General features: G+C 25.2%; 2 protein-coding genes, 1 long non-coding RNA gene, 1 other non-coding gene and 1 pseudogene across 6 annotated transcripts; 3 read left to right on the plus strand and 2 right to left on the minus strand.

Moving 5' to 3' along the window:
- Window positions 1–750: 750 nt before the first annotated feature.
- On the minus strand, window positions 751–4,121 carry LOC122854610. The gene is made up of 3 exons (XR_006373981.1): window positions 4,037–4,121; window positions 3,183–3,468; window positions 751–3,110 (listed from the first exon to the last, which is right to left on the minus strand). It is a non-coding gene; the product is annotated as an uncharacterized LOC122854610 (long non-coding RNA).
- On the minus strand, window positions 2,591–2,752 carry LOC122856061. The gene has a single exon (XR_006374131.1). It is a non-coding gene; the product is annotated as a U1 spliceosomal RNA (small nuclear RNA).
- Window positions 4,122–4,376: 255 nt separating the features above from the next.
- Window positions 4,377–6,977, plus strand: LOC122854594 (sialin-like). The gene is made up of 8 exons (XM_044155408.1): window positions 4,377–4,814; window positions 4,905–5,070; window positions 5,136–5,375; window positions 5,445–5,747; window positions 5,815–5,938; window positions 6,001–6,134; window positions 6,199–6,462; window positions 6,523–6,977. The coding sequence occupies exons 1-8, from the start codon at window positions 4,762–4,764 to the stop codon at window positions 6,694–6,696; spliced, it is 1,458 nt and encodes a 485-aa protein (XP_044011343.1). The 5' UTR covers window positions 4,377–4,761; the 3' UTR covers window positions 6,697–6,977.
- Window positions 6,978–6,986: 9 nt separating this feature from the next.
- On the plus strand, window positions 6,987–14,378 carry LOC122854581 (proteasome activator complex subunit 4-like). Of its 3 annotated transcripts, none has more exons than XM_044155384.1 (5): window positions 6,987–7,101; window positions 7,331–7,620; window positions 7,709–12,794; window positions 12,880–13,063; window positions 14,001–14,378. In XM_044155384.1, the coding sequence occupies exons 2-4, from the start codon at window positions 7,334–7,336 to the stop codon at window positions 13,012–13,014; spliced, it is 5,508 nt and encodes a 1,835-aa protein (XP_044011319.1). In that variant the 5' UTR covers window positions 6,987–7,101; window positions 7,331–7,333; the 3' UTR covers window positions 13,015–13,063; window positions 14,001–14,378. The 3 variants fall into 3 exon arrangements, with proteins under 3 accessions (XP_044011319.1, XP_044011320.1, XP_044011318.1); XM_044155385.1 differs by lacking the exon at window positions 14,001–14,378 and adding an exon at window positions 13,253–13,745; XM_044155383.1 differs by having other exon boundaries at window positions 12,880–14,005.
- A 629-nt stretch (window positions 14,379–15,007) lies between these two features.
- LOC122854604 lies at window positions 15,008–16,328 on the plus strand (annotated as a pseudogene).
- The last annotated feature ends 33 nt before the right edge of the window (window positions 16,329–16,361 follow it).

Genomic DNA, 16,361 nt, shown 5'->3' on the forward strand with positions numbered 1-16,361 from the left:
ATGTTGAGATAGAAAAAAAAAAAATATTCCTAGCGCTAGTAAATTGAGATGAGAGAGACCTTTATTCTTGCATACTTTTATCAGTCAAGTGGAAACGCCTCTTTAAATTAAACAACAACAATTAACAACATGTTAACAATTTGACAGTGATATGGATTGATAATCAATGTAAATAAATATCAAAATTCTAATAACAATGTTAATAACAAAAATTAATTAATTAAAAATACAATCAAGCTTTCAACAAGATTAAAAATTAATAATATTAAAATAAATCAAATACAATGTTCTTATGAAGTTTCTGGTTTTTCATATTGTTTATTAAATTGTTCATTACTTTGAATATATCTCGAGACAATATTATTCATATTAATAACTATTCTTTATTATTTTTCAATACCATGGATAATATGGGAAAGATTATTGCTCATAATAATAATGTGGATATTAAAAAATGCCCAACCAGATAAAAAAACTGTCAGTGAAATAATTGAACTTGATTTTTGTGCAATAAATAAAAATAATAATAATAATTTGATTAATAATAATCAACAGTAATTCATACAATATATTACTTCTTAATTATTGATAATTACCAATTTTTAATAAACAATCAATCATTGATTGCCATAATTTACCACCTTAATTAATTAAATTATAACACAATTTATCTGGATTCATTTTATAATATTCATTATTATTAATGTCAGCTAAACAGTCATCAATAATAATTTTTAAACTTTTATCTTGATTAAATATATCAATGTGTTTATAAATATTATTTAATTCTTGATTAATATAATGTGATAATGATTTATCAAGCCCATATAATCCAGGTGTTCCCATTGCTCGTAATATTATTGAAAATATTTTATGATTTAACAGCTCATTTTGAGTTAATAAATCATACCATGCCCACGTGTGTTTCATGTAAATTGTTAATTTTGGATCTGTTAATTTAATCAATCCTTTAGCAAGTCTACCAAGAAATGTATCACAATTATTGTTGCTGTTATTACTGGTGCTACTGTTGCTATTTTTAATAAATGTAACATCAGATTTATTTGTATTATTTATTAATAAATTCTTTAAACTTTCTTCTTTGCCAGGTATTCAAGTATCTGGATTTGAAAATGCAATATTTTGGTTATATATTTCATCTGATTGTGGTTTGCCAATTAGTAAGTCAATCAAATTTGGTTTAATTGGTACATGTTTGAAGTAATCATCCGGATAATTTGGTGGACGTTTTTGTGATGATTTTGAATAAACCAGTTGAACGTATATGTAAATATATTTCATCAACTTGGGCATTGTAACGATGATTAAATACTAATAATCTTTCACGTGTTTGACCACCAAATTGATGATCAACAAGAAGAAGAACAACACCATGAAGACATAATGCTTCACACTAAAAATAATTTAATTATTAATTTATTAAACATCATTTTTCAAGCTAACAAATTATTTACAAGTACTTACTAGTAATTGTTATTCTTCATCATTCAATATGACAGTCTCAAGTGACTGCTGAGTATAAATATTATCCTCTAAATCATCAACATAACTATTTAGCTAAGTCATGGAGTTTTATAGACCTCCATGAACTAAGTTATGTATTTGTGGATAATTTCAAATGCCAGATAAAAACGTGTTAAAACATCTGAATAATTTTCACGTAAATTTTCATCACATTCTTGAAGTATCTTTAATATTAAACAAAATAATTTTCTATTCATAATATAATGATATTTCAATGAAAATATGTGATAAATAAATTTAATATTTACTGGATCATTTTCTATTTTTTCTTCATGTATATTTGCTGCTTTAAAATAAGCAAAATCAAATACAATTGTATTTTTAAGTACATTGTTTTGAATCGAGTCTGAAAATTTAATAATTATATTAACAATATACTAAGTATTGTTATTTAAATATAAATTGTTATTATTTTTATTATTACAACCTGAATACTGGAGGAACATATTCTTTTAGTCTCATTAATTCAGCAAGTGTTGCATTTCCACTTGGAACAAGTTGTAATAAATTTTGTCCACAATTATTATTGTTTGTTACAAAATCACCCATTATAAATAATATTCAGTCTATAACAAATTAATAAACACTTAATCTTTCATTTATATATATTTTTTTTTGACAACATAATCATCAACATAAGTATAGATTTCTTCTCTTTCAAGTTTCAACTGAATATTTTGTGTGAAAAGTTCGAATAGTACGTACAATTAGAAATAAATTAGAACAAAAAAAAATAGCAATACATTAATTTTTCAATAAACTTTTTTATGCTACATCATTTACACCTCAATATGTTCAAACAGTACAAAACTGGTAATTTATAAATGATGATCAATTATATATGTAAACGAAAAAAATTAATATATCATTTTGGCAAATTTATTTTTCTTATTATTTTAATTGTCTGATGGTAATTAATAATTATGCATTATGGTCTAAATTGATTCTCCAATTGAAATTAATTTTGGAGTAATATCAGAATTATGAATTTGGAACATTATTAATTAAGAGTAGAAGATATATTTTATTTTTTAATTAATTATGAACGGGATAGCGCGAACGCAGTCCCGACTACCAAAAATTATACGCCCGAGATATCCACATTAGGGATATTCGCAGAGTTCAGCTCAACCGTAGTGCAATGGAAGAGCCTCATTCTGGAGGAACCGCCTTCATGATCACGGTATCCTCTGCGCCAGGTAAGTATGCTTAAGCTCGTTTCACGGGGGTTTTTGAATAACTTCCATCTGTGAATCACATAGAAAAAATTCTCTCGACTATTAGACACCTAGCGGTTAGAAAACCCAAGTTTTCCAACAATAGAAACATTGATTTTTTTTTTTTCATGTATTGTTAAATAATTTTATTTATTTTAAAATTAATTTAATAAAATTAAATTGTTAATCACACGAGATATACCAAAATATAAAACGAAGTTCATTTGGCTCTTTAAATCGACGAGCACATCTCAATGTCGACATATTTATTTCGATAATACTTTTTTTTTTAATTGAATTATCTGGCACTTTTTTTTTATCCCAAATCACTTTGCAATAATTAATTTTCTGAAATTAAAAATACAACAATTAGTATTATTATTAACTATTAAAAAAATTAATCAAAATAGTTAAACTTACATCACATTGATTTGCTGTTTTTATATTAATACACCAATATTTTTCTTCTTGACAATTTAAAAGACGTGCACAAGTTGATTGAATTTTAAAAATGACAATTAATATTATTAAAAATTCAAATTTTTTCATTATCTTCTCATAATTATGATATGAAAAAAACAATTATAATATTTAAATTTTAAACACATAATATTTGTCACAATTTGTCAGTTGAAAAATATTAAAAATAATTAATATATGCCAGCAGAAAAAAATTATATAAAAACTGTAGTGTCTGTCTTGAAATCTGCAATAAAAATGATACAATTTTTTTATTTTTCTAATGGTTCAATGCCAAGGGGACATCGCGGTTAATCCTATCCGAGGGATCATAACATTCCCAAGCAACAAATGTAAAGGTCAAATTTTTATTGCCAATAATTTAAAAAAAAACAAAAATATAAATTAACCAGCGAAAATAAACGTAATTTAATATATGACAAATTTTAATTGCATTATCAATCACTCAATCATTATTATCAGTGATTAGGCTTAAGTATAAATTTTTTTCATGAAGCCGAATAAAATTGTCGATAAAATAATGAAAATAATAAATTAATAATTTTTATAAATAATATATCAATGATATGTAAAATGATATTTATATTTATACAGGTAATAATAATAAATTGAGTGTGATAAAAAAGAGACATGTCATGAAAAGAATTACGAGTTAATCATTACCGGATATTTTATTTCCGTTTAAAATTATAAACTCAATAATATTTTTAAATGACCATGACTCTGATCAACAATCGAGTGATCCCTTCTATAACATTCTCGTATTACTAAAATATATTACGATAATATTTTACCTGATTTTTTCTTTCAATTACTACAACAACATTTTGTGGCTGAGTCAAGCTCCAATGAGTATATTTCTGTAATCAAACAATTTTTATTGCACTCATAAAAAAAATAAATAAATAACAAAAAAAAAAAAAATGTCATATCCATTTACTTTAAACCGAGTAAATTTAAAAAAAAAAAAAAAAAAAAAAAAAAACTTTTAACAATATGGTCATTAAATCGAGTATTTAATATTATTAAAAAAAAAAATATTAAAATAGAAAATCATTTTTTTATTTACGACGATGACTGTTTGTTTCTTTTTTTTTTTATTGAATTTGAGATGTTGGAGGCAAATGTCGATTTAGTCCTGGGTGAAAGTCTCAAAGGTAACAGTGCAACGACACTATATACTTTTTAATTTGCCTCACATGTAGACGCATACTGTTTTTATTCATCGAACATACTGGTAGACGCATTTGTACACATTATGTGACCTTCTTTAAAATTAAACATTTAAAAAAAAAAAATATTTATGACAGTAATCTGTTATAATCATTTGTAAATAAAATTTTAATAAATTTTTTAAATTTTTTATATCAATTGTTTGATATGAGATTGAAGATTTAAGTTTCATGCATTAATGTGTGTGTTTTGAGCTAAAGATTATCAGATATTTTTCTCTCAATTTGATCTTTTAAAATTGTGTTATTGTTGTAACTTTGCGTTGGTGTCATTTATCACCAGTGAAATGGAGCAAAAAGATAGTCAAATAACTGCTAGAAAATATTCAACAAATGAAAGGTAAAAAAATTTATTAATAAATTATTTTTTAAACTATTAAAAAATTTTTTTAAAAATGTATTTTTAATTTATTATTATAATTTATTTTAGTGTTGTTGAAAAAAAAATTATTCAAGACATTAATGTTGGCTGGAAATTTTGGAAAAAACGTCGTTATGTTGTTGGAATGTTGGCATTTTTTGGATTTTTTACATCTTATATATTACGAGTTAATTTGAGTGTTGCTATTGTTGCAATGACATCAACATCAAATGAGGTAAAATAAATAATTAATAAATAATTATTATAAAAAATATATATTTTCATTAATTTAAACAACAGGCTGATGAACCAGAATTTAAATGGGATTCAAAACTTCAAGGTGTTATTATGAGTTCATTTTTTTACGGTTATATTTGTACCCAAATACTTGGTGGATATTTAAGTGCAAGAATTGGTGGAAAAAAAGTATTTGGTCTTGGTATTGCATCAACAGCATTTTTAACAATTTTTACACCACCATTAACACGTTTAAGTGTTTATCTTTTAATTGCTATGCGAATTATTGAAGGAATATTTGAGGTATATATTTTTATAAAATTGTAAAAGACAATTTAGGCTTTTTAATTGATTGGCCCTTTATTTAAACAGGGTGTTACGTATCCTTGTATCCATTCCATATGGGCAAATTGGGCGCCAGATTTGGAAAGATCAAAATTAGCAACTTTGGCATTTTCCGGGAGTTTTGTTGGTACTGTATTTGCAATGCCTGTATCTGGAATAATGGCTGAAAATTTAGGCTGGCCATCAGTCTTCTATGTGTTTGGATTAATAGGATTAATTTGGTTTGGTTTGTGGTGGTACTTTGTCACTGATAGACCTGAAGATGATCCTTGGATTACACAAGCTGAGCTTGATTATATCAAACAAACTCGTTCTCATATCAGTCAAAAGGTAGTTTTTTTTTTTTTTTTGTTTATGCATCATCATATTAATTATTACTTGGCAATTTATCATCTAGACTATTTCACATCCATGGAAAGCTATGATCAAATCACCACCAGTTTGGGCCATTGTTGCTGCACATTTTAGTGAAAATTGGGGATTTTACACAATGTTAACTCAGCTACCAACTTTTATGAGTGGTATTTATCATCATCGTTAACATTGTTTATTTAAAAAACTATTAATAATTAATTATTTACAGATGTATTGAATTTTCAAATTAAAAAAACTGGTTTTCTATCAGCTCTTCCATATCTTGTAATGGCAATTGTTCTCCAATTTTCTGGTCATTTTGCTGATTATCTTCGTTCAAATAATTATCTTACAACTACTCAGGTAAAAAAAAAAATCAAACAATATATATTTAATAATTAATTAATGTAAAAATATATTTTTTAAGGTCAGAAAAATTTTTAATTGCGGTGCATTTTTGGCCCAAACAATTTTCATGATATCAACAGCATTTGTTGAATCAAGTGTATCTGCTGTAACTTGCATAACAATTGCAGTTGGTCTCGGTGGATTTGCATGGTCTGGCTTTAGTGTCAATCATTTAGATATTGCACCACAACATGCAAGTGTATTAATGGGAATGGGTAATACAATTGCAACAATCCCTGGTATTGTCAGTCCCATTTTAACTGGCTACATTGTTAAAAATAAGGTAAGCCCTTTTTCTATTATATATATCATTATTATTATTAATTTATTATTGATATTTCAGAGTCGCGATGAATGGAAAATCATATTTATAATTGCAGGATTAATATATCTAATTGGTGCAATTATTTATGGATGTTTTGCATCTGGTGAACGACAAAAATGGGCTGATGATTCAAATAAAAAAGAATTAGCTGCCTACAAAAATGAAGCTATAGATGTTGATTGTAATTTGTAAATAAATTTATATACTGTTATATCAAAATTGTTTGTTAAAGAAAAAATATATATAGAAATATTTAAATTTAAAGAGAAAAATTGCGCGAAGATGACTCCATATTTATCATCACGTGACTTTATATTAAAGCGATTGCGCATTACATACCACACATATTATTATTATTTTTATAATTTATTTATTTTTTTTTCTTGACCATCAAGTCTGACACTTATCTTTTTAATATTATTATTGTTTTTAATATTTATTATTCATATAAACAAAAAGACTTATACACTCAACCTATATCTGTCTTTATTTAGTTTTTCTACCTTTTTTTTTTCGCGTATGGTCATTTGGATAAAAAAAAAATTATCAGATATGGCTGCCAACAACCGGGAAAATCATGACTCAATGAAAATGAAGGTAAAAAAAAACAGCAATTCGTCAATGACGATGTATATTGAATAATAATTACTTATCATCATTACATCAATTATTGTTTCTCATGCAACAACTCGTATTTTTAAACATTGCTTTGAAACAAGTGTTAAGAAAATCATATCAAATTGATTAATAATTTATTTTTTTTTGCTCATCATATAAACTAATTATTTGATTATTAATTAATTTATTTGTTATTGATAAAATCAAGTAAATGGATCTTCAAAAAGCAGTTGATTTATTTACTATGTTGGATGAGACAACTAAGCTGGTATACAACATGAGGGAAGACGACGACGACATCACAATGGAATCATCAACAGAGAGTCTTGGTTTAGATTATCAAGCAGTAAATAAGTACAATGATTTATTACCTTATGCTGAGGAATTGGAGAAAGAAGCAAAAATTTTACTGCCAGAAATAAAAGGTCAATTGGGACAAGCTATCATGCTAAGACGTATTGAACCTGATACACTAAATGCTGTTGGTAAATTACGAATGTAAGTTGTATAAACTATTTTTTTATTTCTCCACATTAAAAACATTAAATTATTTATATTATTGATTGTTTTGTTTCACTGTTAAAAGGTACATGAAGCTTTACAGTTTAAGATTCACCAAAGAGGATCATATTTTACTGATAAAATTGATGTATGAACTAGTGACAATTCCTGAACTTGAACAATATCTTGTCAATGTATTTGGTGGTATACTATTGAACTTATTGCGAAAAAGAGAACTCATTGAACCAAGTGAATTGGTATTAGAATGGAGACCATTGTATGACTTGAAAAAACGTTCAGTTACTATGCCTTCAAATAGCATGTATCGGTTTTCTCAACGATGCTTGAAAATGATTGAAAGTTTAATATGTGATGCAAAAATATATTTTCCATTAACAGCAACAAGAGAAATACTTGATGAATTAAGACCACAAATATGTCCACTTGATACAAGATCATCACCAGCTATCTTTGATTTATTAGATTTATTTTTACCAGTACAATTATTTCCAAATGATTCACATATGGGTTATGGACTTTGGTTTGATGAATTTATGAAACTTTGGGAAATTTGTAATAATGCACCAGTATGGGAACATTCAATGATGACACTTATGTCAAGATTAGCATGGTTTAATATTGGTTATATTGATTGGGAACCATATATACCAATAATGACAACGCGATTTATGAGATGTCTCAATTTGCCAGTTCATTATAAAAATACAAAAATACCAAAATCTCATAAAGTTACAACAAATTCAGTAGCAATATGGGTTGTATCAATATTGGGAAATAAATCAAGTGGACAATTTCATTTGGAAAAATTTTTAAAAACCATTGAAACATATTTACATCAAGCAAATACTGGTCCTTGGATTGATGGTTTAAAAGATTTTTTATGTAAATTAACAATTCATTTTGTAAGACGTTTACATAATGAAAGATATAAAAAAAAAACATGGCAAACAACAACACCAGAAACACATAAATTAACTGATACAGATGTTGATAATTTTGTTAAATCAATGATGCCACTTGCAATGACATCAATGTTTGGACTTTCAAATGCAGCAGCAACATCAAAAGTATTTCGTCATTTAGCAACAATAAGACCAAATCTTGTTATACCAGATGTACTTGATAGATTATATTTAACACTTGATTCATTAACAGAACCACATAAATTAACAGCAGCAATGTCAGCAGTAACATCAATTGCTAGACCATTAGTACAAGGATGTAGAAATATTAATAAAGGCTATACATATAATGAAGGACCATCACGTGTATTGTCATTATTATTTTCATCATTACCAGGTATTGATGCTAATGATTTTATGAAATGTTTTTCAACATTTCGTTTGATATCTGTTTATGCATCAATGATACCAATTGTTGATTGTTCACATGCAATTGGATCAAATTTAATTGATGATGATGATCGTTTAGTTTGTGAAACAACATCACAATTTGAAGATTTTATATTACAATTTTTTGATCGTGTATTTATACTTATTGAATCAAGTACACTTGAATATGTATCACAAGAAAATCAAGAACATCGTGGTAATAAAAGTAAAATTGAATCAATGATTGAATTTGGACTTGATTCAGTATGTTCAAGTATATTAAATCGTTGTAGTAATGATATATTTCAATCGGCATTACATAAATTACGTTCATTTGTTACTGAAAAAGTATTAGAAACAAGAATATCTGGACCACTTGCAGCATCATTATGTCGTAGTTTTGCACGTGCTAATGGACGTGAAACATTAAAATCATTATTACCAACATTAACACAAATTATCATGGAAATAATACAAGATAATGATGATGTTAAAAAAGAAGAAAATCTTGATGATCGTTTGTTATATTCAATGTTACTTGTATCAAGTATAACATCAGCATCTGGTGATACATTATTTATATATAAAGATTTAATTATTGAATTATTAGATAAAATATTACATTTAAAATCACGTGAAGGTAGTCGTATATCAAGTAGAATATTATGTGGTGTATTAAATTCATTATCAACAATAACAACAAAATCACATTATACATATGATGGACGTGATTATAATGATACAAGCTATCCATATATACTTGATTGGGGACAAGGTATTGATAAAAATCAACTTAATGTTGATTGGTATATACCTGGTGAAGATGAATTATCAATGTTACAAGAATTATTTTCACGTTATATTACCATTGAAATAAATAATATTGAAAATTATTGTTCAAATACAACAACACCAATAACAGCAACAACAAAATCAGAATTATTAACAACAATGACTATTTTATTAGCATTAGTTGATGGTTTATCAAATTATTTACCAATACCAAATGAATATTTTAATAATTGTGATGATGAAACATCAACATTTTTACCATATGTTGGAATTAAAGGAGAAATTAAAATGCCTGATGGTAGTAATGTAAAAAAATCAATGGTTAAATTATTAACAAAATTACAAAATAAAATGCTTGAAAATCATGAAGATGATCCAAAAAGTTTAGCTGTATTACCACGTATTTGGAGTGCAATATTATTAGGTGAATCATCTCATATGGATCAACATAAAAGACTTGTATTATCATGGAATCAAGTTAAATATGAATTACGTGATGATCTTATTAAAAAACGTCGTCATATGGTTGAATGTATACTTGAACGTTGTCATTTACAACATGAAATTAGAATCTTTTCACGTTTTTATCCATTAACTGAATATCATAAATTTATTATGTTACAATTATTTAAATTATCAACAACAACATATGCACAAGTACGTATACATTCACAAGATGTATTATTCTCAGCATTAGGATATTTTCCAACTTCAAGAAATATATTTATACCTGATATATTAGAATTATTAGCAAAAGATCCAGAAGAACATCATGATGCACATAAAGGTTTATTATATCTTCTTGCTGGACCACGTCCAAATGCATTAATTGTACCAAGAAGTTGGGAATTTTTAAAAAATATATGGCCAGCACTTGTGTTATCAAAACCATCTGAAAAACCATCAGTTATTAGATTAAAAAATAATTTAACTGAAACAATATCAAGATATATGCCAACAATTGGTATTAAATTATTTTTAACAGATAAATCAATTAATATTGCTAGTGAATTATGGATGACATATCCAAAACCACTATTAACAATGCCAAATATTGATGATATTAATAATGGAAAAATTGAATTATTAAAACTTGAAAAAATTAATGAAACTTATTATGATGAACTTATAGATTCAATTTTAACTGGTATACAAACAAATTGTCATTGGCGACAAAGATCAATGGGTATGAGGTTATTACGTGATCTTGCACATCCAGATAGAAATTATCCAATAAAAGTTGTTAATTATTTTTTAAATGCACTTATTAATGATACATTACAAGAAAGAAAAATTGCAATATTAACTGTTTCATCAATAATGCAACAATTAAAAAGAAAACATAATAAAATAACAATTGATACACCAAATTTAGTTATTAAAAATGGTTCAATATGGAATGATGTAACAACATTACCTGGTTTACGTGATGACAATGCTTGGTTACAATATAACTATAATAATCGTCCATTAAATGAACAACAATGGAATGAACCAAGATATATTCATAAACAATATAATGGCTATTATACATGGCCAAAAAAACTTGAAATATATGCACCATCATCTGAACAACCAATATTAGATAAAACAATACGTATATTTAATGAATCTGAATTATTAATTGAAAATTTTTTTATTGATTCATCAAATGTTGATAAACTTATGAAATATAATAGCCTTGAAGAAAGAAAAGGAAAAGATAAATTTAATAATTTTAGATTTTTATTTTATAAAAGATTATTTAGAAATCATGGTATAACACATTTAAATAATTTTTTAATACATTTAAAATATCTTGTTAAAGATAAACAAGAAAGTCATCAATTATGTGCAGCTGAATTAATTGCTGGTCTAATACGTGGATCAAAACATTGGCCATTTAATATGGTTAATGATATGTGGAATTTATTATTACCAATAATAGGTGATGCTCTAAATAATATTAGTACTGAAACAGTTAATGATTGGGCACTATGTTTTGGTTCTGCTGTTGCTAAAAGAGATCCAAATAGACATCATTGGTTGTATGAATGTTTAATGGAATATACAATTGTCAATGATTCAACAGCATCATTGCATGAATCATCAATATTATTTTGTTTACAAACAATGTTATTACAACAATCATGGCGTTTAACTGAACTTATGAAACGTTTATTAATACGTGTTGAAAATCGTTTAATTGCAAATCCATTTCAAAATATACGTGATTGTCTTGGTAGTGTTATAACATCAATTTTTTCAGCTGATTATGATCCTGGTACTGGTGTTAAAAATAATAAAACACAATTATATACAGAAGATTTTATAAATAAATATTTACCAAATTTATTAAAATTAACAAATGATGATGATCATTTTCTTGAACTTGATGGAAAAAAAGAAAGTGTTAGTTTATTAAAAACATTATGTAAATGGTTAATAACAAATGGATATTCATCACAATATGGTTCATTACCAAGTTTTTCATTAATATTACCAGTACTATGTCAATTGGAAAATTATGAACCAGATGATGAATTAAGATTAACATGTAGAAGAGCATTATCAACAATGTCAGAATCATTAAGATTACCAAGACATATGGATAAATTATTTAATGATTTATTTATTGTATCAAATATGACATCATGGTCAGCACGTTCATCATGTCTTAGTTTTATTGAAGTATTTGTTTTTTATAATATGGGTGTTATATTAAATAATAAAATATGGACAGATAAAGTTTTAGAAATTGTTATGAGATTATTATCTGATGATAGAGTTGAAGTTAGAGAAAAAGCTGGTAATGTATTATGTGGTTTATTACATTGTAATTTTATTGCTGAACAAGATAAATTATTAAAGCAATTAAAAAATAAATCAAAAATTAAAATTAATAATAATGATGATTTACGTGTAAGACATGCTGGTGTACTTGGTTTATGTGCATTTGTAAGAGCTCATCCATATGATTTACCAAAATACGTGCCTTCAATATTTGAATATTTAAATTATTGTCTCAATGATCCACAACCAATTCCTGTAAGTTTTTTATTTTATATTATTATTATTCAAATTAATATTTAAATAATAAATATTAATTAATGCTTTTTCTATTTTTTTGTAGACAACAATTAGAAAAACACTTGGTGATTTTAAAAGAACTCATTATGATGGATGGACTGTTCATGCCCAATGTTTTACAGAAGAACAATTAGGAATATTGCAAGATTTATCAGTGCCACCTTCTCATTATGCATAAAAAATTTATATATATTATCAATTTATCAATCAAATATTATATACATAAGGTAAATAAATTTAATTTTAAAGGTTCATCAAGGGTTCTATTTCATATTTTATATCAAAAAATTATATTTGATATAAAAAATTAATAAAAATATATATATAATACTTAATTATTTCATGAGGTAGTCAATTTATTTTTATTTATTTGATGATACAATATTATTTTTTCGATTTTTTTCTTCATCATTGAGATGTTCATTAAGCAGCTCTAGGTTTTCTGGCTTTTGTTGGACTTGGATTTCTATTGTATCTGTCAGTATTGTCCAGTAGTGCACCACGATCTTTTACTGAATTTTGAAATTGACTGATAAACGACTTGTCAGTTGGTCGGGTATTTGAACCAGATGCACGTCTGTCATTTGACGATGCATCAACACCTGAAAAAAAAATATAATAATTTTAGATACAGTTCAAAGTTTAGTTAATTTATTATTTTTAATATAAAAAAAAAAATCAACTTACCAATGTAGTGAAGAGAAATTAATAGTGCAACAATGAAACCAATAAAAATTGATACATTCATTTTGAAAATATTCTTTTTTTTTTAGTATAATATTAACAGTTAAACTTCAAATAGTTGAATGATTTTTTTTTTTTTAAACACGATGTATTTATACTTGTACTATGATGATTAATGTGACAGCTATAAGTTATTAATCATTTTGATTAACGTCACATATTTATTACACACCATTAACCACATAAAATATAATTTAAATGATATCAAATAAATAAAACAATGTAAATATTTCAAATTTGATATTAATAAATTATATTGTATAGAAATTGTTTTGTTTATTCAAAAAAAAAAAAAAAATTAAATTTAAAGTTGATAGTAATTTATCGTGTACGAATAATAAAAAAATAAATATTTATTTATACATAATAAATTAATAAAATAGGCAAAATTATTACTTATTCATTTTCTTTTATTTGCAGATAGATCATTATTATTTTTTATTTTATATGATTGGTGTAGCTCTTCAAAATCTTCGTTTTGTTGGACTTGGATTTCTTCGACTATTATCAGCATTTGATAGTATTGCAATACGGTCTTTTTGCTCACTTCTCCATCTTGGCATAAACGGACTATTATCAGCTGGTCGAGAACCAGGTGTACGTCCGTTATTATTAGATGATGATGATGATGATGATGGTGATCCTTCAACATCTAAATTGAAGTAGAGATTCAAGAAAAATGATAGATTAATTTCTGTATTATTTTGTTTGAAAATAAATTTTATAGATTATTTATTTTAAAAACTTACATGAACAATAAACAATAACGAAGAAAATTAAAAAATTGTAAAATATTGATAGCTTCATGTTGAAAGATAATTTTTACCAGAAAAATAATTTAACTGAATTGTTGTTTCTATGTTTCGAGTATTTATACTAAAAGCTGGAATAATTAAATAATAAATCTTGTCAGCTATAACAAACCAAGACCATTAATTTTCAATATCAAATAAATTTAATTCTATTTTAATTTATTTTTCTATAATTGCATAGTATATAATTGTTTAAAACAAATTTTAGTTATTGATTTATGATAGTCAGCTAATTATATTTTAAATAATTAAAAGAACAAGAGCTAGAAATGAAAATAAAATTAATAAAGTTTACACAGCTGACGGTGCTATATAAATTTATTTATTTAGAATTTTATATAAGAATATTATTCATATATATTTTGTTTCATGGAACGTGTAAAATGTTCTAAATCAGCTGAACACTAATATGATTTTTGGAATGATTAGAAAAACGTAAAGAAAAAAAAGTAATCCTTAATAAGAATTACTTTTTTTTCTTTAATTTTATGTTTCATTGCATATACATTTTTTTAAAATTCAAACCACAAGTGGATATTAAAAAAAAAAAAAAAATAGTAGTCCCAGTTTTGAGCGCTAGTATGTTTTCTCTCTCTCTCTTTGTTGGACCTTTAAATTTTGTTGAAAGCAGTTTAATTGACAACAACAATCATGGCGCTGAGACAAACATTATTTACTCTTGGCAAAAAATTATTATATTCACAAAGTCAAAGATCAATAAGTGTCACACCTGTATTAAAACTCAAAGAAAGTAAGTTAATCATCATTCATCAAAATACACATAAATAAATTACATCATTTTAATATCTATCATTGAAAAATGAAAAGATTACATCTACATAACCTAAAATTTGTAAACAAATTACATAATATATTTATTTAATTTTTAATTATTTTAATAGTTATTGAAACAAAAGAGGGTAATACACTGATAATTTCCTGATCCACGTGACGTTAATTTGTTCAAAGATGTTGGCAATGGATCATGTCTGTTATGTTCCACCGGTGTTGACGTTAAACACACAGTATGTATTTCAAATTATTTACATCTGTCTTTAAATTAACAACTATACATGTGTCTATCTATAAAAATTAAATAACAATGTTTAAATATATTTTTATAATTTTAATTAATTTTTTTAGGATGTTTTGATTCTCAGTCAATTTTTAAAATCAAATGGAGGCGTGTTACCAAGAAGAATAACTGGTCTATGTAAAGTGCAACAAAAAAGAGTTGGTATAATGATTACAATGGCACAAAAAGCTGGTCTCATGCCAAATATTGCTCCAAAAAATAGTAATAAAGATCCAAAAAAACGTCGTGGTGTTAAGAAAAATAATGTTTACTATGATGAAGATACAATTAAACATAAATTTTATGGTGTACAATATCAACAATAAATATTATTACTATTACGAATTTAATTATCATTTTTTAAACAATATAGTAACTATTAAAATATTCTCAAACTATAAAATGTTTATTTTTTTAACCCTTGAGTTTCGTGAGTATTTTAAAAAATTTATCATATCAATTTTTGGAGATGGTAGGACTTGGATTTTTATCATAATAATTTTTAGCATTACAAAGAGTTCCAGCATTTGCTGATTACTTTAACTCTTTGCAAGTCTTGATGAGACTAACAAAAAGCCAGTATAATCTTTAAAATATTAATAGCAATTTAATTTTAATTGAAATTTAAAAACACCAATTCTCTCATTAATAGAAAATAATTCATTTTCACATTGCCTATTAATTTACAAGTCTAAATAGTAAACTAATAAATTACTATTCATATTTTAAAATCATTAATTCAATTATAAAAAGTTGTATATAAAATTATTTATTTAAATGTTTTTAAAAGTTTAATTTATTCTGTTTAAATTATAATAAACAGCTGTCATTAATTTACAAACGATAAATTATGTCAAGCCAAACAGGATGTTTGTTTTAGCAACAAAAAAAAAA

This window comes from Aphidius gifuensis, linkage group LG4 (assembly GCF_014905175.1).
Source record: "Aphidius gifuensis isolate YNYX2018 linkage group LG4, ASM1490517v1, whole genome shotgun sequence".
Lineage (NCBI taxonomy): Eukaryota > Metazoa > Arthropoda > Insecta > Hymenoptera > Braconidae > Aphidius > Aphidius gifuensis.